We start from the raw sequence: 25,960 nt of genomic DNA, 5'->3' as shown, positions 1-25,960 counted from the left end.
AACTCTGGTCCTTGCGCTTGCGCAGCAGGCAGCGAAACCACTGAGCTAAATCCCTGGCCCACAAGCTTGAGCTTGATGTATCATTATATTTTGAAATAAGCTTTTGTATTTCCATGAAACCATGAACTTATAGGGCTGACTTTATTTAAAAGACTTCTGGAAAAAATGTGATAATCTGGAAGCAAGTAAACACTGCAAATGCTGGATTACAGGCATGCGCCACCACACCCTAAGCAATGCAAGTGCAATTCACACACCCCTTGGCTTTGTACAAAAATATAAGATCCTCGTCCTCCAGTTGGGCATTTGTTCATAATTACTAACCAGAAGAACAGAAGGAGGAGAACGTGGAACAAGAGGAAATGATCAATGAAATTAAAAGTTCCAGAAAGAAGAGTGGGGATGGGAAACAGAACAAATACCTGACATGAAATAAATCACCCAGTACAGACTGCCAGGCTCTGATTTCCTTTTCCACCTGGTTTCCCTCATGCCATGTGTTTTTATTAAGATGAAAACAGAAACTTGGCACCAGGGAACAATGAGGAGAGAATCCATCATTACTCCATCAAATATAAAACTGGCATCAAATGGGCAGTTTCTTCGAATGCTTATTAACACCACATAAGAAAAACATTATATTTTTACCCCTAACTACCTTCACTGTTCAGCATCGTAGCCATTAGCCACAGTGGCTATTTGCTTCAAATAGCAGTTTAAATTCATGGAACAAGCTGTATTGTGGGTCCCCATGGCCACCAATGGCCAGTGACTGCCACAGTGGATAGTGCAGAATGGAACATGCCCATCATCATGGGGAGCTCCGCCGGACAGCACTGTGATGGACGAGAGGTGTTGCCACCCTGGGCCTCCTACTGTTATGTCTGCCGAGCACTTCCAGGTGCTGGGCTCTGCATTAATGCACACAAACTATGCAACTCGGCGATGTAGGTACTACCATGCTACCATGCCCATTTCACGTATAGGGACACTGAGTCCTAGAGAAGTCACATCACGAGTACTGTCACATAATAAACCAGAGCAACATGCTGGGCGAAAGAGCAAGGGATCCTTTGTTAATCCGTTAGTATGTCTGCTCTATGTTAAGAAGTAGTGAGCAGAAAGGAGGCGTGCAAGTATAATTTAGGTACAGGGTTAGGGTTAGGGTTAGGGTTACCAAATGTATGTTTTCCACATCTGGTTTGTTTTGTTATTGTTCCAATATAGAATACAAACCTTAGCTTCAATCTGTAAATGTAATTTTAAAATTTATATTTTTAGGCTATATAATCCAGAAGAATGTTTCTTAGATTGTGTTTTACTTAAAAGCTTTTTAAAAATAAGTAGTATTTAGTCCAGCTGCTACACCCAAATAAATACTCAATAAAATAAATATTTTCTTCAAAATAAACATACATATTTCTAAATGTTGAGCAAGAATTTTTTAAAGCTATGTTAACATAGTTTGATTATGCTGCCTACACAATAATCTGGTCTTTGGTGGGAAAAAAAGAAGCACTTATTTCATTATGCAGATACAGCATTAACAGATCAGTCAGCTCCTGAGCCGTGTACTGAAATACTATAAATGAAATTATTTTTAAAGAGAAGAAAATTTACAACAAGACCCCTTCATAGGGATGCTGTTGTCATGCACTTAATCCAAGAAGCAGGTAACTGGGAGCATAGCTTGCTGGGTCCAGGTGTGCGTGTGTGTAGGCTTCCTTCTGTAGACCTGACTGGCCTGCATGACAAGTGGTTCCAGTGACTTCTTTGGGGATTGGAGACTACACTGCCACCCTAATGATGTTGCTTTTGTTTTCCCCTTGACTATTCAATAGGCCAGAAGTAAATGTGAGGAAATATTCTGGCTGCCTCAGAGATATTGAAATTTCGAGAACTCCATACAATATCCTCAGCAGCCCTGACTACGTTGGTGTTACCAAAGGATGCTCACTCGAGGTTGGTCCACTTCTCAAGATTCCCGAACACAGGCTTAGCATATTTCGCTTGCTTGGTGTGAGTGCTGTTCTGAGGATCAGTCCTTTCTTAATATATTGTAGACTTCTGTAAGTCCTGGTCTTAACTATGCACAGATGATAAATTTTGAATGAAGATTTAAAATTCTGCTTCATGTTCACAAATGTCTAGTACTTCATCACATATATCTTTAGTATTAATATCTCTTCTAGTTCTCTTTTCCTTTCCAACACTTTTCCTCGATTTTTGCATCGATTTTAAATTGATCTTATTTTTCTATATGATATATTATTTTATATGTTTCTGTATAGCTTTATTAGCAACATTAATTTTTCTCTAGAATGTATTGCAAACTTAAACAAACAGCAAGTAGTTCTTTATAGCATAACTACTAGCTTTGAAGTCTACAGTTTTGAAGTCTACCATCTTGTCTTTGAGATAACTTAGATGAGGATCTGTGGTATCCGAGGCCCCCAAAGATTTGTTGACATGAACACAACAGCCCTTGTTAACTGAATTTCTCAGGATCTCTCTGTTGCCAAAGCAGGCTACAGGCACCCTGGTTCCATTGGGCTATTCTGCACTGACTCTTCAGTTTGGGCTGACCCTTGTGGAAAATTGGAACTTTGTAATGTGGAAATGTGGAAAGGGTCCAAGGCATAGCTTTGCTCTAATAAAATAAAGCTGTAACCAGGAGCCAATGGTCAACAGCAAACATTAGTAGGGATTTTATAGGATCTCCGTAGTGATGAGCTTTTTCAACTAAGAAAACAAGAAAACGTACACTATGAAGCACACGTTTTTAATTACCCTGCTATGGTACGACTGTTCGTTTTGGCTACATCTTCCAAATACAATTATTTGAAAGTACTCCAGTATAGTTCAAGGAAATGAAGAGAGGACAGGAAAAAGAAAAAGTGAAGCTGCCTTCAGAGCAGTAGAGGTTAAAGCCTGAAACAGAACTCTCAGCGCCTTCTTTGTTCATAGCTGCAGGCTCCAATTTAGAACTGGCTACAGACAGCCCCCCTGGGTTTAGGAGTCAGGAAAAGAGAATACACACAGAATTAAGCTGAAGGGTCTCGCCTGGCTTCCGAAGGAAATTTGTACTGAGAATTTCAGTCTTCAAAGCCCAGCTCTCATCCACCTACATGAAGATGAGAGACTTCCCAGAACCCGAGCTGCCTGCGTGGGTGGCAAGGGTGATTCTATGATGGCACTGCCCAGCAACCAAGAAGCATTTCACAACCAAAATGGGCAGCAGAAATTTAACACAGATAAATATTGAAAACACAGTTTTATTTGATCGAAAACTCCCTGAATTGAAAAGTAGAATAGAAAGTAGATGATACATTTTTACCAACTCTTCTATATTTAACTCGGCTTGAAACACCAGGGGAGGAAAAATAGCCCACAAGAGAAGATGCCTTGCTTTTACACAGTAAGATCCAGGACTTTCAGGATGAATATTTAAAGCATTTTATATGCCCAACAGTGTGCATGTGCTTAAATAAATGCTAGAACATTTATACTGTGGGATGAACTCCAGCCATTAAAATTGCATTTACTGATAGAGAGCTGTCCACCATGTGTGTAAATGAGAAAAGATGATACGAAGTCATACGTCTGTCATGATTCCATTTCAATATGCAGGAGGCCAAAGGAAGAAGGCGAGGTTGGAAGGGTATGATGCATGAATGAATAAATTCTACAGAGCTCTATGCATCTGCATAGAAAGAAGGAGAGGGAACTTTCTTCCTTTTTTATCTGGTCACTTTCTGAAGCACAACTATATTAACTATGTGACCAGCAAGAACCATGTTATTATTTCATTGTGAAAATTTAAAAATGTAAAAATGGGACAAACAATGTTTGGTTTATTTACTTTTGAGATTTAAGTTGTATTTGGTTTCTAAAATGTATTCTAGAGAATATTTATACACTTGATAGCAATAAACATCTTCCGCATCGACTCCTCGTGGTGAAGAATATAGAAATAAACTGTGCTCACACTCATCTTTAAAATACAAAAAAAATGAACAGGTAGAGTGTATTCAAAGGGTGAATTATAGTATTTTCAAGGAAAACAATAATATAGATTTAAAATGAAAGAAAATGTTGTCTACCAATGATGTTCTCAATATTTTAAATCAAAAGTTCCAGATGAAAAGTCAAGGCCAGAATTTTATTTTAAACCAGTCTGCTCAGAAGATTCAAAGTAATAACTAGAAATAATGTTTTTTCAGTTTCCTTTGAGTTTTCCATGTAACCATGGGTTTTCATGCTTCTAATGCTACAGTGTATTTTCTTATCACATTGAGTACATGAGAAGGAAGAATGAAATGGAGAAGTCAACTTAAATTTTCATTTCCAATAATTCCTTCTTTTCTTTTCCCCACAGAACGTGTACACCGTGAGCTTTCCCAAGCCAGGTTTTGTGGAGCTGGCCCCAGTGCCCATTGGTGTAGGAACTGAAATCAATCTGTCCTTCAGCACCAAGAAAGAATCAGGGATCATCCTCCTGGGAAGTACAGGGTCCCCAGTACCACCTAGGAGGAAACGGAGGCAGACTGGACAGGTAGCCCATCCAGCTCAATGCTTTTGCATTTTTATATTGCTACCTTTTAGCTCCCATCTTAGCTAACCAAAAATAACATTCTACCCTCACGCTGGCCTGCTGATTCTCTCAGATCATTTTCTTGGCTTCTCTAGATTTTCCTGTTGGTCACTTCCAGGTTTGACTCACACCTATATTTGCATGTATTTCACACAGGTCAACATATGCATATATAAAGACGAAAGCTTAAATCAAGTTGTATTAATGTTTTCTGCTGTCTGAGTCCAGCTTTATACGAGATCTGTGCATGTTTAGCTAGGATTCCTTAAATTGACATTGAAAGAATTTCTTCTAGTATCAGTTGCCCAGGTGCACTAGCTGTGGCGATACAGTCTGTTGAGGACACAGAGATGGACAGGAAGGGGCTTGGCTAGGAGAGGCCAGAGCACAACCAAAGTGGACAGAGATCATTACAGCTCAAAGACATTCAAATAAAACTTCAAGTGCACACTCTTTGCGAGAATATACCTGAGCATTTATTGTCTTTTGTATAGTACTGTGGATTCAGGCCCCTTGCACTGAGCTACATTGCCAGCCATTTTTTTTTTTTTTTTTTTTGGTACTGGGGATCGAACTCAGGTCCTTGTGCTTTGCGCAGCAGGTGGCGAAACCACTGAGCTAAATCCCTGGCCCCCAATCAGCCCTTTTCTTACTGAGACAGGGTCTCACTAAGTTGCTGAGCTGAAACTTGTGATCCTCCTGCTTCAGCTTTCCTTGATTCCCTTATTCTTGAGTGCTAAGAATACAGGTGTGTGCCAACATACTGGGCTAAACTTGAGTATTTATGTCCCCCAATCATTTGATTCTACTAAAAGCAATCGCTCAGCTACCAGATTTGAGTATCAGAACACTTTACGCCCTTGTAATTTCCTCAGTCTCTTCAACCATATTTCAAATTTTAATTTCTTCTGTTTAATCTAGTTTTTGTCAGGGAAAAGGTTCATCCTCTGCCATGATCAGAAGACTGGAATGCTTAACAAATACACCCTTAAATATGCACACACTCTGTAAATCAGGTCGTGCAGTTTTGTATTTTATGCATCTTTTAAATTAATCTTAGAATTTAATATTATTAGTCAATAATACACTAAATAGTATTTCTTTCGCTAAAAATAATAAAGCCTACACAAAAGTATTAGCAAGCAGAATCAAAGAGAGAGACGCATACAACAATGGACAGAAGCTATGAATGGACAGTTCATAGAAGAAAAACATTGATTTCAAAATGGTTTTTTTTAAATGTTCAACCTCATTGTAATGAGGAAAGTCCAACTCCTACCCACACTAGATTTTACACCCACCAGAATGGCAAAACTAAGAGGGGTGATAATATACACTGTCAGAAAGAGCTTGGTCGAAGGGAATTCTTGTCCAATGCACACGGAGCGAGTGAATGGCTACAGTCACTTTGGAAGATGATTTGACACTGACTTGTAAGGTGCATATGTGCTTGGTGACACGTCAGAAATTCCACTCCCAGGTATACCCCACACTCTGCACAAATGCACAGGAGACGTGTACCTGAATCTTCATAGAGACATTTCTTATGACGACAGAAAAAACGGAAACAACCCAAGTGTTCTTCGGCTGGAGAACAGATAAGCGAACTGGCACTTTTGCCTAAAAGCAGTAGTAACAAGGGTAAATTATAAGTAAACAAGACAACACGGGTGAATAGAAACTAAAAAGAAATGAAAACATACCACATAGTGTATGATACCATTCTTCTAGACTTCTAGTATAAGAAGCATGAAACAACATATTATTTGAAAATACATGTGTGAATTTACAAAAACCATTTTTCAAAAGCATGGGAACCATAAACATAAAAATTGACATTAAAGGTTACCTGTGAAATAGGGAAGCAGGGTAATGGATGGAGAAGAAGCTCATAGTAGATAAAACCTTATTTTCCTAAATTGATCAGTAGATTCCAGGACAGATTTACTGCAGTGAGACCCAACTTCATCATTTACATGTGGGCCTCTGACCTTGTGAAAAACATATCAAATCGTCATAATAAGAAGCTTTTGAACAATAGGCGATGAAGTTTTATTTCCTACTGCATATAATAATCACTGAATAAATATAAAATATAAAGGCTCTCTTGGATTCTTTATCCTTTTATCTTGAAAATTATTTTCTCACTATTGCAAATGATAAGCTAGATATAAAAAAAAGGATCAGACCAAACATTCTGAAATCGATTTTCACACAAGCATACGTGTTTTCTTGGTCATTCTTCAATAATTAAGCACCATCTACTAGCTTTATATTTCTCCTCCTTAAGACTAAATAAATAGAACTGAATCACCATTTTCCGGGATAGTTCTCACAACAGAACATATTCCTTTTCAAACTATCAAAATTAGGATATATTAAGCACTATAGTACAAAGTAAATTGGAAATCAAACTTTAATGGCAATGAATATCTAGTTTTTAAAATCAAACAGTAATTGCTATCTAAAAGAGGAAACAATGTTAAGTACTCCAAGTCTGTGGTAGAATCAATGCTGACTAAATTGACATGGTGTAAGTGTCCCAGCTCACAGTTCTGACATCCACAGGGTTATTTGTGACTGTGTTCTGCTAAATGGGTTTGAGATACCAAACCTTCCCATCAGCTAAGGAATTTTTCAGCGAATAGTTTGTAGTTGCCCTTTGGAGAACAGTGAATGCTAAGCAATCCAGAGGCTTCAAGCATTTTTTCCTAGGCACTACCTGTTTATAGGATTTAGTAAATTATTGAAAACATGGTGATGTTGATCAAAACCGTCACTGCTGCCACTGATCACTCATGGAGGACCGAGTTATTGTTGCACAGCAGGTGGCCTCGTATCCAGAAGAAAGGGAAGCGCATGTGGCATCAGCTTTGGGGAAGAAGACTACATTCAAGCTCCCCAGGGTTCGTAATTGGATATCAAAACCATTCTGGTTGCTACGGCAACAAAAGCAAGGAGAAAGTAGGCATGTTTGTGGATGAAAAATTGTCTCCCTTTTTTCTAAACGTGGGAGCCAAGTAATATGTTTGTGATAGCAATCTCTTCCACCAGATTGGAGAACAAATTGAAGTCTGAACTCTCAAAATGCCATGAGGCGGAGAGGGGATCTGATGGTCAGAAGCGAGCTACCTACTTGGGAACATAAGGGAGGGCTCTGTGGATACACCATTGTTTCCCGACCGGTTTTGTAAGTCAGAGGACCCACACGAGCTCGGCTGTTATGTTCAGCATCACAGCCTGCTTGGCAGAGAATAGCTATATTACTTTCCACATCCTCTGACAAGCAAAAACAGTAAATGATTAGAGAGACATTTCCAGCTCCTTTAACAACTCTGTTTGAGAAAAGATTGCATCATAATTCCTCAGGTAAGATCTCAGACAGATGCTTCTCTGTCACTACATCACAGATGAGACTCCTGTTTAATCTTGGACTCCCATGTGTTGTTTCAGGCCTACTATGCCATCCTTCTCAACAAAGGCCGCCTGGAGGTGCATCTCTCCACTGGGACCCGGACAATGAGGAAAACTGTCATCAGACCGGAGCCAAGTCTGTTTCATGACGGGAGAGAACATTCTGTTCATGTGGAGAGAACACAGGGGTATCTATCGCACTCGAGTACTTACTGTTGTAACTAATGTCAATGTCTCTGCTAGCATCAGTCGCCCCCTGAGCCTCCATGCTTGTGTGCTTGTGTGTGTGTGTGTGTGTGTGTGTGTGCGTGAGCACACTGTGCATTGCAAATGAGGAAGTAGTTTAATTTCCTCCTTTTTATATTTCATGCTTGGGGAACCTCATTGACTCGTCCCCTTAGGAATTCTGCTCCTAACATTTTTATTCTGTGCAGTTCTCCTGCCCACCTTTAGAACAACCAAATGCAACTTCTAAAGCTATAGACTTAAAAAATCTCTCCCTCTGCACCTCTCAAATATTCTCTTCTCCAATAAGGTATACACATAGTGACTATGCAGAATAGCTCGGCTGGAGCCAGCAGCCTTTGGCAGCTATTTCATTCAGGTTCCAAAGCATTTGTGGCAGCTGCGTAGAAACCTGTCATGCATAGGGAATGTGGCAGCAGCTGCTCTACCTACTGAGCATCTTATGTGTCTACCTCATCCTGTCCCTTCCCCACAATTAAAGGAGAGGAGGAGAATGGTGGCCACCCTGAAATCCATCCATGGAGCTCACCTCTCTACAGATCCATGGTTCCCAGCATCGAGCCACCAAAATATCCTTAGCAGTACACAAGCTCATTTCTCATTTCTGCAAAACATTGCCAGACTGTATATTCACTTCCTTGGCAAAGCTATCTATGTTTTTCATCAAAATATAGTACCACAACTCAGAGAGGTTATTAGCTCAGAAGGACAATCTGAGTAAACAAAAACAGAAGCCTGAAGACTTCTAGGTCCACAAACCTCCAAACCAGCAATCCACTTTTTGGACTGAAGGGATAGAAAAGAAATGGAAATCAAATTTAAAGGAACCTCAAAACACAGAGAGTACTTTCGAATGCAACAAGTGTATGAATGTGTAGCAATAGCTCAAATAAGCAGTTGCTATTCTGTAGTTAAAGATCTATATTTTCTAATTATTCTATCATGTGGATAGCAGTTTAGACAAGTAATAAGGATTTCTTATCTTCTAAGTAAATGATGAAATTTTGCTTGGCTCCTTTTGTTATTATTATGTAGAGCATTAGGTTGTGGACTAAAGTGATACTAAGCATTCATGCTGAGTGACTATGAGCCGAGATGTTTAAAAACCATGATTAAGATAAATGACAGATCGATATTTGGACAAACTCAGAACTTTTGCTAACCTAATACCCAGATATCATAGTCATGATTTCTAGGGAAAAGGGAAGACTGGATTTTCTCATTTGAAACTTAAAGAGTGCTTCGGAATACCAATTTTACATGTCTTCTAGACTAGATTTTAGGCCCTTTGCCACACTTTAATCCTTCTTATTATGGGAAAGATTTTTTTTTAAGTAAAGAATTTAAAATAGGCAAATGCATATTTGAGAAATGTCATTGACCAAAGAATTTTTGAAATTCCTAAATGTATTATGATGTTGTACTAAGGTGTCCTTTTAACAGGTGCTTCTTCAGGAAGGGCATTTTATTATGCCAGCTTCACAGATGTTGACCATAAATCCAACCTTTATTTGATTAAACTTGCTGTAAAGTACATCCCTGAAAACTGGTCATTCGGTTAATTGGCCACACAAACAAACAGTTTTGCCATTCACTGTTAATTACAGGATAATGTATTGGACATATTAGAGTGTAGTCACTGAACTCTGTGGCAAACAAGGACACATTTGCCATCCTAACATCTTCTTTAGAGCTCTGAGGTCAAAATGTAATCGTCTCCTATTCTATAGAAGTAGTGATTAACTGGAAATCACAAATGACCACATAAACTTCACTCAGAAACAAATCGGTGCTTCACATGCCAATTCTGTCATATGGTCTGGATCAAATATAGACAATCTTTTAACTGTTTTAAATGTATGCTAGAAGTATATTAATATCCTTTCAACAATGATGAGAAAGTATTAACTAACTTGCCCCAAATCACATACTGGAAACAACACAATAGGTTACAAACCCAGCTACATATAAATACTTCCATCCATGCTTGGCCAACTATTTATTTGTACCTTTTTTGTGACCTTAAAGATTCATAGGATTCCATGTTGATGATGAGGAACTATTACTAGTTTAGAAACATTTAATTTCACCAAGCACTATTCAGACTATCATCGGCAGTCATCATTTCTTTTCCTAAAGTCCTGAATAAAATGGTAATTTTAATACCACCTTGTAAAATAATTGGAATTTTACCAATTGTGGGGCAACATTTTCAGTATTGACCTTTTCTCTCCCTGCTTTGCCTCTTTTTACTCTTCCTTCCTCGATCTTTTTCTTTTTCCATCCCTTCCTCTGGAAAAATCTTACGTCAGTCACTTTGTCATCTAATTTCTGGATACTCTGATGACCCCTCCCTGTCATAACTGCTTTGCCATGTGTCCCTTCCCCTGGAGTGGTCCCAGTGGGTAATAGTTCTAGGGACAAAAATATTAAATCTCAAAGGCCTGAAATAGCTGTGTAGGCAACTTCTTAGGAGGAATGGAGTTGAGTCTCATGTGTTCTAGAATTGGGCTAAGGACCACAAAGTTTCATGAAATGTTTCAGAAGGAATTTAGGATTTCCAGAATGAGATCATGATTTGGACTCTGCAATCCAAACATTTGCTTGCTTAACAACCAAAATGTGTTCAATCAAAATTTTGAATTATATTTTTTGTGTAAATTACAAATGTCAAGGCACTTCTTTTAATATGTTCTTCCACATATCCATGCCAATTGGTGGTGGCTTGAAAACATCTTGGACCAATATGTCAAACACATAAGAAACAGAATGTAAGTAATAAAACATTTAATTATGAAATTCTGAGGATCAACCACTGAAATTGTAAAAGAAAGAACAAATGCAGCTGATCTCTCACAATATGGATAGGTAATGCAATGTTTAAAATGGTATTTTGCACAAAGTTGTTCCTCAGCAGAAAACATCATTAAATAAAATTGAAAATTGAAACACCAGAATTATTATGGACATGTTAGTAATATCCTTCTCTACCAAAGAACTAAGTAAATTGTTAGGATGCGATGTTTCCAGAATGTAAAATGCAAGTGGGATTCGGGTGTAGTAGTCTGGCAGTGCTTTTATTAAGGAAGACAGCCTTGGGCAAACCCTGAATTCAGTAGAAAGACAATCTTTAATAGTGGCACAAAGGGCCAGCGATTTAGCTCAGTGGCGCCTCACCTGCCTGGGAAGCGCAAGGTCCTGAGTTTGATCTCCAGTACCGAAAAAGAAAAAGAAAAAAAGAGTGGCATGAACCTTTCCTTGAAATCCTTGGGAACACTATTTCATCATGTTCCTAAGAGGTTGCATCAAATCCAAGAAGAAAAGGTGTGGGACGGGGTTCTCAGTGAGTCACTCATACCCAGCAGCGAGCGGTTTTCTAGAAGTCTCAAGCCACCAACCCTCTTGGCAATGAAGTTGAACCTCTTGGTCTTTGCCAATGCGTTCTTTTTTAGAGCCCGCTTGAAAAAGAAAGTCACTTCTCTCTATTTTCCCTTTGAAACTAAATCTGGCTGGCCCCTCTACACCCCTTGAAGAGTGACATTTTGAGCCATTATAAAATCCACCTTTGTTCTATTTTCTTGCTTTTGAATAGTACCAAAGTGGATTCATAGTTCAGTGGTAATTCATAGCACTGTTTTCTTAGTTCATCGTTTGCAGTCATATGTGTGGGTTTTCTTTTTCTTATAAAATCAAGTAAGATGACATGTTAAGTAAGACTGAGCTTTCCACCCCAAGTACTTTGGTTTTCTCTTCAAATAGAAAGTGAGTTTTCAGTAATCCACTTATAATCCCGGGGCTAGTGAGTAATGCTTATGACTAATGGCATCACGATGCCTGTTGGGACTTAGCACAAAACAGGCTTGCATTAAAAAAGAGAAAATGCCTTCAGCCATTTTCATCTTCTGAATGTTGTCTTTTGATTCTTTGCTCCGGGAACCAAAGATTGTTGTGAATAAATAGCATGAGGTTCTTAATTGGTAGTGTGTGTTATCTCTCATAAGCAAATTACGGAAATTAATGAAACAGCCACTAAGGAAAATCATTGCAAGGAACAATTAGCATGGTGTCCTTGGTCGCCTCTTCTATTCAAAACCCGGCAGCTACGCTCTGTATAAAACACCATGCACGTGTTTGCTCTTCATTCCTGCAGTCTGAGCTCTCAGGAGTACAGTTTGTCCCCTAGCAAGAAGATAATAGCTTGCACAAACCGAGAAATAAAGAGACAAACAAAATGTGACCCCGTGCCGTGCTAAACCCACTGATCCTCCAGCAGTTAGACATCGGCACGCAGCACAGAAGCGGGCTCTCCCAGCTCACGTGTGGGGCCGAAGACCACTGCTATCAACTTCGCCCGAGACTCATGTTGCTGCTGCACTGTTGTCTGGTCTTGGCAAAATTGCAGGCAGAGTTCATAAGAGACGCGTGGCACAAAATTTCTGGGAAATGAGAGTCCGCAGTCACCCAGTCTGGGCTCAAAGCTATGGGAATAAACAATGGTGGGGGTGCAGGAAAGAGATCTCCAACTGTACTGAACATTGTGTGATTTATATTCGTTTCTTTTACATGTTTTGTCAGCATCTTCACTGTTCAAGTTGATGAAAACCGAAGACATATGCAAAATCTAACAGTTGAACAGCCCATTGAAGTCAAAAAGCTTTTCGTGGGGGGTGCTCCACCTGAATTTCAACCTTCCTCGCTCCAAAATATCCCTCCTTTTGAAGGCTGTGTATGGAATCTTGTTATTAACTCTGTGTAAGTGACTTTATGTTTTTTTTTCAAATATGATGTTCACTCTTGCATCTACATTATGCAGAGCCATAGGGGAAGGAATCCATGAAGATCTTTAGTTTAGCCTTGGAATACTGCACTAATGACCTCAAAGGAGACACGGGGAGGATGTCACTTAGTTGTAAAGAAAGGAAAACAGAAAGATAAGAAAAAAATTCATTTTAATTATATTTGTTTAGCCCCATGGACTTTGCACAGCCTGTATCCTTCAAAAATGCGGACATTGGTCGCTGTACCCATCAGAAACCTGGGGAGGATGAAGAAGGAGCCATTCCAGCTGAAATCATTATCCCACCTGAGCCAGTGGCCACCCCGCCGCTCCCTACACCCACCCCTGAGCTGGCGCACGTAAGTGGTCACATTCCCACTCTCTGGACTTTTAGCCAGCACTGAGTCACTTTCTGAAAAGTTGTCCAGATGTTTAATATATAGTGTCCTCTGCTGCCAGAATCGGAGAGAGGATAACCTGTCTACAAAAATCTCTTCACATCTTCCTTGCAATAGTACTTGTATTTATACATCAGTTCTCCTTTAATTTTTATGTTTATAAAATTATACATCTTAAGTTGAAAAGTTGCAGAGCACAGAAATATCTAGAATCAAGAATAAAAGGCACTTAAATTCCCATACACAGAGGCGATCATATCAATTTCAGGCCCTTTCATTTGCATTTTACACAATGGCTGTCATGCCACATATAACCTTTGTATCCCAATTTTTAAAACTAATAATACAAAGTTAAAATAATTTTTTTCTAAGCATCATGTAAAGGTGTATGCCTAATATGATTTTCTATTATGTGTGTACACAGTAAACTCATACACAATACATATCAGAACTTGTGTTCTCATCATATAACCTGTTTTCAAATCCCGGCTTTCCAACCTACCTACCATGTAAATTTGCCACTCTGGGTCTCCATTTCCTCATTTGTGAAGTGAAGAGATGAATCACACATATGTCAAATTGCTATTATCAAAACTTTTAAAAGATAATGTTTGCCAAGAACCTGGCATAGACCAAGCATTTAATATACAGCATAATTAGTATACACTAATGATGATAAGGCCTGTTTTTTCAAGTATTTACTGAGTCGGGCACTAGCTAAACAATTTCCATTCAGAGTTACATATAATACTCTTGACAGCTCTGTAAAGTACAAGTTGTGAGTCCACTTGTAGTTGATTTGCTAAGAACGAGCTGTTTTAAGTCACTAACCAATCCACGCAGCGAATAAATGTCAAGATAGGAATTTTAATCCAGTGGGTCCAGCTCCAGGGTCCAGCCCGTTACCACTGTGACATTCTCCTCTTGTGATTTATTCTACTCTGAACGGCCCATTGTGGGCCATTTAGGGCTTATCCAGCTTGTCACTGTTAGAAAGTATACTCTGATGAGCACTTCCATGAATCAAGCTTTTTCGTCATTTCTGATTGTTTTCTTAAAATAGATTCTTAGCTGAGGAATGATGCAGCCAAAGGATGAGGAGGTCTAAGGCTTTCCGTATATATATCTAAACTTCCTTCTCTAAAAGTTACATCAACTTGGGTTCTCACTACCATGGATCAAAGAGTGTCAGTTTCACCATATTCTTAGCATCATATCTACAATTCACTGCTTCAGCATGTTGTCAAACTTGGTCACTTATTCTAAGCCTCACTTCAGCCTCTGTGAAATGCAGGTCTCACTCTTTTGCCTACTACACAGAGTTACTGTAAAATCATACGTGTGGAAGTTCTTTGAGAACTGAAAGAAACACATCCACCGAGACGCTCTGAGAAATACCTACTTTTACTGAGCAATTAGTGTGTGTCCTGCATCCTGGTAACATTCTATATCCATTGCTTCATTTGGTCTCCACAAGATATTAATTGTTTATATTAGTGCCATCTCACAAAAGAAAATATCTAAGATCATGCACAGTGATCTTCAATGGCCATTAGTGATGCTGGGTGATTTTTCCCGAGGCATCACCGAGATTCTCTAGTGGCTTTCAAAATGTTCCCTCCATTCTTTCATGATGTAGCTTCCGTCTGGATCCTTCCCCAGCATGAGGCACCTTCTCTTTCCTTTATATATCATAAAATCATGAATAGATGATTTTGATCTTGGATTCTCATATCTCCTTATAAAACCAGTTCTAGAAGAAATAGAGTCAAATTTGTAAGCAACTGACTTAGCTATAAATCATAACTGGCAAGAGCCATGGAAATCATCTGGTCCAATCAGCTTATTATACCTGGACAGGAATTCCTTCTGTATGGTTACAGGTGAGGACTGACAAGCTCTGAAGACTTCACTCACACGCATTCTCCAGGGCCATGGGCAGGCGGCTCTGGCTGTTAGCCTTTCGTTAGACTGGAATCAAGCTGCAAACCCATCACTTCCAGTAATGATGGGTTTCTATAGCCATATTCACTAGCATAATGTTTTCAAAGATTTTAAACTACCAAGTTCTTCTGGTTCCTGTGGTAAATATGCTATTAGCGTATTATTTGTATGACCTAATTTCTAATTCTCATATCCCCAGTGATCAACATCTTAAGTTTGGAATATTTCTTAAAACATCTAGATAGACTATACTACTCAAAATGAAGTGTCCAGTTTGGGGTGACACTGAGACCCCTCCCTCTCTTTGTCTCTTATCATTCTTTTGTGAGTGCATCTAAGAATTTTTAATGTTTATAACAGATGCACTGTGCTGCTTACTCCTAATCTGGCACCATATTCCATCAAACAAAACATTGTGAGCTTCATTAAAACTAGAATTTTCTCACCCGGACCTCTCATCCTGTACGTGTTGCTTTGGTTTAGATTTTTACAGGAGATCCCTGGTGGCCTCCACTGATCACCTCACTTTCCTATGAGCCCATGCAAACTGCTCTAGGGCGTCTCAACCACATCCTTCTGTAGAGTCTAAAGATCACATTTGTTCTGCGACAAAATTTTTTACTATCTTTGAGCTTTGGAACTCAGAGAACCTTGAACCTTCTGCTCTAATTCCAGTTTCTGCTTTGTCTCAATGGTACCTGGTTTGACTTTTCCAAAAACATACCATTTCACTTAGCAGTCAATATTAAAGCAAGAACTGAGTAGCAGCTCAACTGTTTGGCCTAGAAGGAATTATAAAGCATCATAGCTAGAAAACACCTGATAGAGCCCAAGCCTTAAGTTACACGTGAGAAAGTTTACGTCATGATCCACAGTTACACACATCATGGGAGTTGGCACGAAACCCAGACATCTAAACTCTACCTATCTCCCTGTGTCTTGCACGTTGTAGTTATTTATGGCTTTTGTAGTCAGAATTACAGTTTTAGAGCTGTATGTATCTATACACACATACATATCTTCTCTTTCGATGTTATTTATTTCTGTCTTTTTTATAGGAAAATGAGTCATCTTTTTAAAGGTTACTAAAAGTTAAAGGCTTAGTGATTTATCTTATAACAAATATTTATTTTAAAGAGCCTAATAAGTGCAAAGATGAATAAGATATTGTCTTTGCTAGCCAAAGAGAGAGAGAGAGAGAGAGAGAGAGAGAGAGAGAGAGAGAGAGAGAGAGAACTGACAACTGACTTTTCTCCTACAGCCCACCTGAATTTACTCTGGCAGGTGACTTAGCCCAACGAAAAATAAGTTAATAAGATCTCCCTTAATATTAGAAAGTAAGTTACACCTTGTGAGCAAATCGCCTAGCACAATAACTGGCTCTTAGTAACAGGCCATTGCCTTCTTCTACGTGAACTAGTTAGTTTAACCCTGCACACTTTTTGAGTGGGAGCAGCAGGGGGTGTTGGGAAGTATCCTATCTTTAAGCCATTTCAAAACTCTAACCTGATATGAGTATTAGATCTTGTTATGGTTCAGATCTAAAATGTCCCTGAACATTCTCATACTCCAAGGTGGGGCTTTTAGAAGATGATTGGCTCATGGGAACACTGGCAGAGGGAAGCTGTCCACCACATAGTGTCCAAGAAACACAGAGAGGAGAAGCGGGGGACAAGAATACACCCTTCCAGGTCACGACCCCAGTGACCCGCCCCTTCAGACCAGGCCCCACCTTGAACAGAGGCTTTGAGGGACATTTTAGATCCAACCACAACAGATTTCAACTTTCCCATCATTATCAAGTCTTCCCATTTTCTTATCAGAAGTTAGAGTTTTAAGGATTATTTGTGAATTGAGACTCAAGGGAATTTTGGAGGTGGGAACTGTCCCATATATGAGCCCCATTGCTGTCTAGTACAGCTGACAGCCAGAATCTCCCCAGTGACTTTGATTTTCTCCTTTCCACCCCTCATCCCCAGCCCACCAGCAGCTTACAGGGGGCGGGGGGGGGGTCCTGAGGAAGTCTCTCCCTGCAAAGGGATCAGTCAGTCCCTTGGGTGACTTGAGTTACACCAGCACAGACTGTATACAGAACCCTGCAACCATGCTGTCTCACTGCCATCTCTTTCTGCTTCTCTCTCGTTCTTAGCCCATTTAGATCTGGTTAAGACTAAAAACCCCATGTATTATATTTGTAGATATTTCTCTACAAATATAAATATACTAGGATGATGGAGACCCAGGTCTGTAATAATCTGGGTTTCCAGTATTACAGAAATCTGTCCGTGTGTCAAAATGTGGCAAGTCCTCTGCAGATACACACCCTGTTTAGGCCAAATCCTCATAACAAGTGTGGCCTGGGTAGATTTGTATACAATGAGCTGGCTACAGTTTTTTTGTACTTGAATCTTATTGAAAAGTTGGCCTATGAACCTCAAAGTTTAAAATGTGGAAATTAAGAAGAGTCACGTGAGTAACCTTATCAGCATTGTGCTGATAAGGGCTCTTTGGGAATTGAGGGAAAAGAAGCAAACAAAGAAGAGAAAATAAAACCAAAAAAGTGATTTCTTGGGCCAGGGATTTGGCTCAGTGGTCTCTCCACCTGCTGCGCAAGTGCAAGGACCAGAGTTCAATCCCCGGTACCAAAAAAAGAAAAAAAAGGGATTTCTCTAGCAACTTTAATACCACAATATGAAAAGCTAAGTACAGTCGAAGCCAAAGGAGAAATTGATTGGATACTGATGTGTATTTAAAGGGAAAACACTCTCCATACTTCAAGGAATCTCTCTTCAGACATTAAATGTGTAAATATCAAGGAAAATGCCCAATACCCACCCAAAGAGCTCATGTTCATGGGGTTAACATAATCCATTTCCCAGTAAACAGCTTGAGTAGGAGGGAATTCTGCATTTCAGGGCATTGAACTCACTGCTGTAAAAAGTATCTCTCTCCAAAAAAAAAGTTTCTCTCACTTAGCACTTAGCCAAAAACAAGGCCATCTCAAATAGGCATCAGATGTGATTTTTTTTTTTTTTTTGTCCACAATTTAGGGAGATTATTGACTCAGGAAAGAAAAACAAATTATGCAATTTTGTGATGATTCTTCATTTGTACTTTCAAGAACAACAATGGCAGTTTCGATAAATGTAATTTAAATCCTATCTAAATCCAAGGGATGCTCATTAGTGAATTCTATGCTACCTTGAATCCAGTATCTTGTTTCCACCCGTCAGTCACCAACCAGCAGTTAGGAATGACCACTGCCTTATTCGCACCTAAAATCGAACAGGATGAAACTGGTGTTTAATCTTCCGGGAGCCGGTTCTTTGCGAATCTCCCCAGCCCGTCCAGTTCTCAGCGGCAGCTGCGCCTACCCAGACTCGCCCAGAGTCCAGCGCCGGCAGCTGCAGCGCTCCGAGCGTCCTCCAGCTCCCGCGCTCTTGTAGTATTGCAGGAGTCCCCACTAGGTGGCGGAATTGTAACGTGCTGAGATTGATGAGCTCTACTGAGACTGGTTTTTCTTTTTATTGTTGTTGTTTAAACACATTTCAGAGATCAGCGTTTCCAAACCAGCACAGGAAATCATCGAGGCCTAAGGCCACCCCTCTGGCTCACTAGGCCGAGAAGAGGCATCATCGCCTCGCAATGGCCGCTCTTCGGGTCTTCAAATTCGCTCCCCGCCTACCCTTGTGCTTCGCTGGGTTTCCTTCCTCGTGCGAGTTGGAAACGTCCTTCCCAAGATCGGTTCAGTCCGCAAAGCGCAAGCGAGTTCTGACCCAGCCCAGTTTCTCCTCCGAGCATCGGGGCCGAAGCGGGAGCCCGGGCAGGGTGCTGGCGCCACGGGCGGCCGGGGCGATGCGGATGCGGCCCCTTCTCCTTCCAGCCGGCCGAGACGCCGCTGGACTGAGGATACCCTGACCTCCCAATTACACCCTGAGGTAGCCAAGGAGAGAGCCCGCTTCCTCGGCGCTTCTCTGCGCTTTTCCGATTGCCAGTGTTACAGCGATGGAAGACTTTATTGAAGCAGCGCCCACAATACCCATCCTCTGCAAATCTGCGATGGCGAGCACCTGTTTGGATGTAATTAAAGAAGAGTAAATCTGCCACGGTGGCGTTTGACCTGAGGCAGAGCGATCCGTGTCTCCGCTCTCCTCCAAGCTAGGCCGCTCTCGGTGCTCAACGCCTGGTCTGCAGCCTCTGCTTCCGCCCGTCCCTCAACTCGCCCTTTGCAATGTGAGGCAAGATCCTCTAGGGGCGCTCTTCTTCCTGTTTGGAATGGCGTTCTGGGTAGTGACTCAGAAGGAGACCTGGATAAAGCGCCTGTCCTTTTCTGATCAAAGGCCTTTCCCAAAATAACAGAAGCAGGGTCTTTTCCTCTAGTAAATCTGAAAATATGTGACAAAGAACCGCCTCTCAGCTCGGAAGCAAGTTTGCAAGTGTCTGTCCCATCTACCAACAGCCAAAGGGACCCTGGCTTGGGGCTACCCTTCCACAGGCAAAGACAGAAGTTCCCCAAAACATGCAGGTGCCACCAGTGGAACACCACTCTTCACAGCTGTCACCTTGGTCGTGTAGAAGATCACATTAGAATCTCACTTCGTGTTGCTCATGTTAGAATATTACTTTATATGGACATTTGTGTACATGAACAAGTGGCTCCAGTAGTAGCAATCCTAGGGACATAAGCTACTGGTGGTTTTCCTTTAGCCTACGCATTATTGTTGTCTAATTCTTTGGGCTCCATTGGCCTTTTCAGCTTCTCAGTTTTCAGAGCTGAGAGTTTAAAGGTGTTTTAGTGAAATTCTGCCCCTGTGGACTCACAGCAGAAGGGATTCTCAAAGGTTTCTGGGGAGGACTGCAGGCCACACGTGTTTGTTGTGAAGGTCTTCAGTATAGAAAATATCTCAAGAGGTTGATTAAAGGACCCGATTCTATTAAGAGCGTAATTGTTAAACAAGGCATTAAGCCCCCAAACCCCTTCCATTTGTGCTCTTTGTAGGTAGGATAGTATGAAAGATGTGGTATGGTGTGAAAAGCAATCTCCTGGCCTCCTCACTGGGTTTTTGCATAGCTATGGGCATTTCAGCCATAGCCTGCTGTTTATAGCTCACCGTCTCCTGGAAACAGAAGGAAAATACTTCCGTGAAGACCAATTTCATACCATTTCAAAATACTTTTGGCCTTTTACCTGCTGGGGCAGAGTCTTGCAATTGACTAGGCTCCAGAGAAAACAGCAAGGCTTTTCCACAAGTGCAGATTGCCTGCTGATGAGTCATCGTGGAGGTTCACTGCTTGGGAAGAACCCCTGGCATCAAAAGCAGCTGTGGGCTGCAAGGAACCTCTGTTGCGTCAGTGCTCACCAGGACAGTGGCCAGTCCAGAGCTGTTGTGCTCAGACCTTAAAAACAGACATGTTGTTTCGAGTATGCAGGTTACTGATTTCCTCATGTACTGCACATTCTGAATGACTTCTGAAGCCTCCTGTACATCGAGCTGTCTTGTGAAAACAACAGAAAAAGGAGTTGTGGCTTTGGTTGTGTAAGGTGCCTTGATTGTTGAATTGTGCATTACAGTTGCCAAATGTGGTCCAAGGAAGCAGGATTTGCTACATTATTTGAAGGGCACAGTGGAAAATGAAAAGGAGGGGGCTCCTGATCAAAAATTATTAAGAATTTCAAAATGGTGACAGCAGAGTGTTAAAGCAAGTGACTGCTCAGCAGTGTACCTAGCTGTCCCTCTTAAGCACCCTAGGAAGCTGATCTTTGAATAGTAGCAGTGGAAATGGTATATGGTAGGTTGCATTAAAAAAGGTGCTGGGTTGCCTAGCAACTGGCTGAGGACCTGAAGGGGCTGACGTGTAGGTTGAGATAGACCATCTTGAAAGACTGAATTCATGGCAACCTTCTAGTGGGCCAATAATTTTAGAGGAAAAGTAATTGTGGGAGATGGAAATGGGGGGGTAGCAAGGAACTCATTTTCTCTGCTCTTGTAATTCAGGTGGCTAGCCTGTCATTTTCCCGTTCAGTTTTCCAGGACTAAAACTGTAAGTGAAGTAAATGTGAAAAAGAAATTGCAGTTTTCCCAGAAATATAAATAATGCTTTTCCTTAGAGGATAGTGAAAATATGAATTAATCAATAAATTGTCGAGCATACTCATTTAGCAATTCCAGGGTGTAATATAAGAAAACTGATTTATAGTCACTAAGCATTTAATAATAAGCACCTGCTATGTTATAGATTACAGAGATGAATGTGAGAGCTTTTATTCTTAAGGAATTTAAGATTATATAAGGGCATTAAGGTAATACATAAGGAACAATTAAACAGCAGTGTTACCTATTTAAAGAATGGAGTCTATAATCTCCTGTCTTTCCCTCCTTCGTATTTTACAGGGTCCTTGTGCTGCGGAATCAGAACCAGGTCTTTTAATGGGGAGCAAGCAGTTTGGGCTTTCAAGAAACAGTCACGTTGCAATTGCATTCGATGACACCAAAGTTAAAAACCAGTATGTACTATTCCACAATACTACATAAGAATGGATAAATGAAATATTGAGCATTAAGGATCTATTTATTTATTTTTTGTAATTCACTGAGTACAGTAGAGAATAGAATTATATTTGTCTGGCCCTCAAGAGCCCAGTTTAAAAAATTAGCAGCTCTGGAGATTCCTCCTGTCAGAGCAGATTTTTTTACTTCCTTCATGAAAATGCACCCATGATTTGGCATCAGTCTATCAGCATAGGAATCCTCTCATTTTCCTCTTTTCCTTTGTGTGCTTATATTTTATAGCCTCACAATTGAGTTGGAAGTGCGAACTGAAGCAGAATCAGGCTTGCTTTTTTACATGGCCCGCATCAATCACGCTGATTTTGCTACCGTTCAGCTGAGAAATGGACTGCCTTACTTCCGTTATGACCTGGGGAGTGGGGACACCAGTACTATGATCCCCACCAAAATCAACGATGGCCAGTGGCACAAGGTAGGTCTCCCCACTGTTCTCAGTGCCCTGAGGAGGGCTTCTGGTGCCTTCCCTGGTGTCTGCGCTGTTTTGCAGGTGTAGACACTAACACTGCAGCTGCCGAAATGTGACAGAGGCTAAAAATACAGCAAGCACCATATGCAACTCCTGCAACCTTGGAAAATGTGATCAGACCTGGCCTGGTGTATATGTGGCTGTTTGCATGGTAATACAGGGTTCTGCCATTGTGACACAGCTGTGGTTCCCAAACATCTGTCCACAAACAAGGGCCAGGCTGTGGGAGACATTTCCAGTGCTCCAAGTGAGGATGGTGACACTACAGAGTACTTAATCATAAGGCTCTTGGTATTCAATTTATATTTATTTATTCTTTAAAATAAATACATTGTTTATTCTTAGATTATGTGTTCCAATATGCAGGCTGCTATTGGTCTCTCTTTAAGGAAATAATATTTGGCAAAAGTAAAAGTTGGCAGGATTAAGATGAGCCCTAAGACCTACCTCTCACCCCTGTGCACATTGCTTTGAACACCAATCGTCTGGGAATCTCTACAATATCATGTTTAAAGGGCTCCAAGGTGCCATTTCTGCCAACAGTCATTTGGAACAACTTTAAAACATTGGCCTTACACCCAGGAACTGGCGACGACATGGGCACAGAAGGCTCATTTGCCAGCTTTCTATCCTGTTTGATATGACTGCAAACAGATAATATACTACCTGATTAAAACGAACACTGAAAATTTGTTTCTGCACCTGTGATGGCCTGTTAAGTAAAGTTTCCCTAGGTAGACCAACAAAATGTTTAATTTTCAGAAGCTGAAAAAAATATGATACAAACTCCAGGTCAACCCATCTGTTATCTTGGGATAAGAAACCGAATCTCCATGTTTACCTGGGAGGTTCTGACTGGCAAGAGCTGATCCCAGTGAAGGGGCTCTTCTCTCTCATTTCTGGCTAATGGGATCATACATTTGACACTTGAGTAAAAGACAGATTGTCAGGCCACCGTGAGGCTGATATTAAGAAAGGGAACCTAAACACGATAATTAGCCAAATTAAGAGTGGCCTTTTTTGACGGTTTTTAAAAGTCACTTCCCAAAACCAGAATAGAAATGTGTAAAGGGAGGTGTTAAATTACTCTAATCCCCATCCAGACTCATTTTTAAACCACCGTTGGGCTCCAGCATTTCGCAGGCTTTCACACTCCTTCTGCTAAATTGAACCTCAAGGATTTGATACCAGATCCAGTCTTCGTTCCTCCTTTCCCTCCGTCGCAGACGATAGTTCACTCTGCTGCCGTAATTTCGGCCTCAGTCAGGTTTCCGCCTTCCTCCCCGGCTTTGAACTAATCAGCAGCTGCAGAAAGAGCCTTGTTCTTCCTCCAGTTCTGCGCAAGAAGAGCCAATTAGGAAGGCCGGACTGAGCGCGGCTGAAATGGTGCTTGGAGGGCAAGCTGTGCTCAGAATAAAGCACTTTGAAAAGGAGACGCGCAAGCGCATTGTGCAGTCTGCTTTGTTCAAGGACGGTCCATCAGTCCACAGATGTCCTTACAACAGGTCTCTCCTGAGACATATGGCAACCTCTGGAAGCAACTTCAACCTAAAACCTACCCCCCAAAAAGTATCCTTTTGGAGGTGGTAGTCATGGAAAACACGAAGTTTGAAATATTGCACCAACTAGGTTACTTTCACTTTTATTAGGGTCTTAGCCCATCCGTTATTACACTATTCTTTGGGATACCGTAAAAGTTCTTGTATCTTCTCCTCTGCATATTTGAAATTTGTTCAAGATTGGAATTAATGACTTCTCCTCCTTTTGCAGATTAAGATTATGAGAAATAAGCAAGAAGGAATTCTTTATGTAGATGATGCCTCCAACAGAACCACCAGTCCCAAGAAAGCAGACATCCTGGATGTTGTGGGAATGCTGTTCGTTGGTGGGTTACCTGTCAACTACACCACTCGAAGAATTGGTCCAGTAAGTGTCTGTCTCTTTTGATTCATTGCCTAAATATCTACCTGAGTCATTTATTGGTGTATGTATTTTTGAGTTATTAGATCAGATGGGCTCACAATCACTTAAAGGTAAATGGGAAATCATCTTTTCTGAGAAGCAGTAGAAAGTTTTCTAGGAAGATCTGATTATGAGAGATCATAGTCAAACTCTAAGGGTAGACCCTGGAGCTATTCAACCTTGGACTCAATATCTGCATAACCATTCACTGTGTGACCTTGACAGAATTACTCCATCTTTATTTGATAAAGTTCCCTCTTTTGCAAGATAGGAAATAATATCAAACAGAGTTGTCATAAAGATTAAACAAAGTGATATATTTAAAGAGCTTGGAAAGGTATCAGCATATAGAAAGAAGGATGAGGACTATAGCTGGTATTCCTAGTGTTGTTTCAGGACTAAAGAGTTAGCAATGACTGAGAGATGCAGGGTTTAAAGGACACACAATTTCAGGTTCAGAATTTAAACTCCTCACAATTTTTAAATCAATATTCACAAAATAATTATTTGTCAGACTACATGTCCTGGTTTGCTTTGAAAGAGGTTATTTTGAAAAGCACAGGTAATTCTTCTTTTTGGAGCACTAGACACAAGCGTGATACATTACATTTCTATTCTCAAATTAGAGCATATGATAAGGTAGATTTGTTCATTCATGAAGGAGAATGTCTCATTGTCATTGTAATTCTTAGCATTTGGCTTTTCTTGTGAATGATCCAAGTTACTTTCTTTTCATGGCGAGATATGCTACCTAGATCTATCAAAAACAAGAGTCTCTGAAGTGATGCTGGGAAATGTGATTAAGTTGAATTCCTAAAACCAGATGAAATATAATAGAACAGAGTATGACTGAATTACTTCTAAATTCCTTGAGCCCCACATGTGTTATGCAAGCTTTGAAGTTTTATGTGTATATGTGTTTTCCTGGGGAAGAGCCCACTGCTTTCATTAGATATCTAAAAGGAAGAACTACTGAGCCAACCTTAATTACCATTTCAAATAGAAATTGAACATAAATTAGAACAAAATGTATGTAAAGTTAATAAATTATTAATAGAAACATGAAATCAGGAACATAAGAGATTCATCAAAACTTATGGTGCCCGTATGGAGCCCACAATTCTGTTAAACAAATGGGGACAAAATGGACAATGTGCAATCCTTAAAGAACCAGATGATCAGGTTCCTGTCTGGATGGATCCAACTTGAGAAGTACAGAAGTTTTGGTGCCCATGCTGTGAGGCCTGGAGATTAATAGGACAGACCTGGGCAGTTTTGAGGGATACTCTAAGACAACTGGTTCATGGCTCCATGCATAGAGCACCCCACAGAAGATTAAATTGAACATCAAGGCAAAGTTGTGCTAGAACTTGCCATTTGTTCCCACTGACCAAATATTTAGGTGACCTACAGCATTGAAGGCTGCATCAGGAATCTGCACATGGAAGAGGCCCCTGTGAATATCGAACAGCCAACCTCCAGGTTCCATGTTGGGACATGCTTCCTGAATTCTCAGAGAGGAACCTACTTTGATGGAACAGGTTTTGCCAAAGCAGGTGAGGCTCTTCATTTTCTCCTGTTGAATATCAC

General features: G+C 40.5%; 1 protein-coding gene across 9 annotated transcripts in view; it reads left to right on the top strand.

Moving 5' to 3' along the window:
• The window catches only part of Lama2 (laminin subunit alpha 2), a 586,947-nt gene that overhangs the window by 547,801 nt on the left and 13,186 nt on the right, over positions 1-25,960 (top strand). For all 9 annotated transcript variants that reach the window (XM_087190273.1, XM_087190276.1, XM_087190275.1 and 6 more), the window contains 9 exons: positions 1,842-1,962; positions 4,379-4,555; positions 8,048-8,196; positions 12,830-13,006; positions 13,222-13,390; positions 21,766-21,878; positions 22,165-22,354; positions 24,179-24,334; positions 25,773-25,926. In XM_087190273.1, coding sequence (XP_087046399.1) covers positions 1,842-1,962; positions 4,379-4,555; positions 8,048-8,196; positions 12,830-13,006; positions 13,222-13,390; positions 21,766-21,878; positions 22,165-22,354; positions 24,179-24,334; positions 25,773-25,926 — 1,406 coding nt within the window. The remainder of the gene's footprint in view (positions 1-1,841; positions 1,963-4,378; positions 4,556-8,047; positions 8,197-12,829; positions 13,007-13,221; positions 13,391-21,765; positions 21,879-22,164; positions 22,355-24,178; positions 24,335-25,772; positions 25,927-25,960) is intronic.

Source organism: Heterocephalus glaber, unplaced genomic scaffold (genome assembly GCF_053883595.1).
Source record: "Heterocephalus glaber isolate CG9 unplaced genomic scaffold, H.glaber_assembly_v1.0 deba00001550, whole genome shotgun sequence".
NCBI classification, from domain to species: Eukaryota; Metazoa; Chordata; class Mammalia; order Rodentia; family Bathyergidae; genus Heterocephalus; species Heterocephalus glaber.
This window is presented reverse-complemented; position numbering and strand designations above follow the sequence as displayed.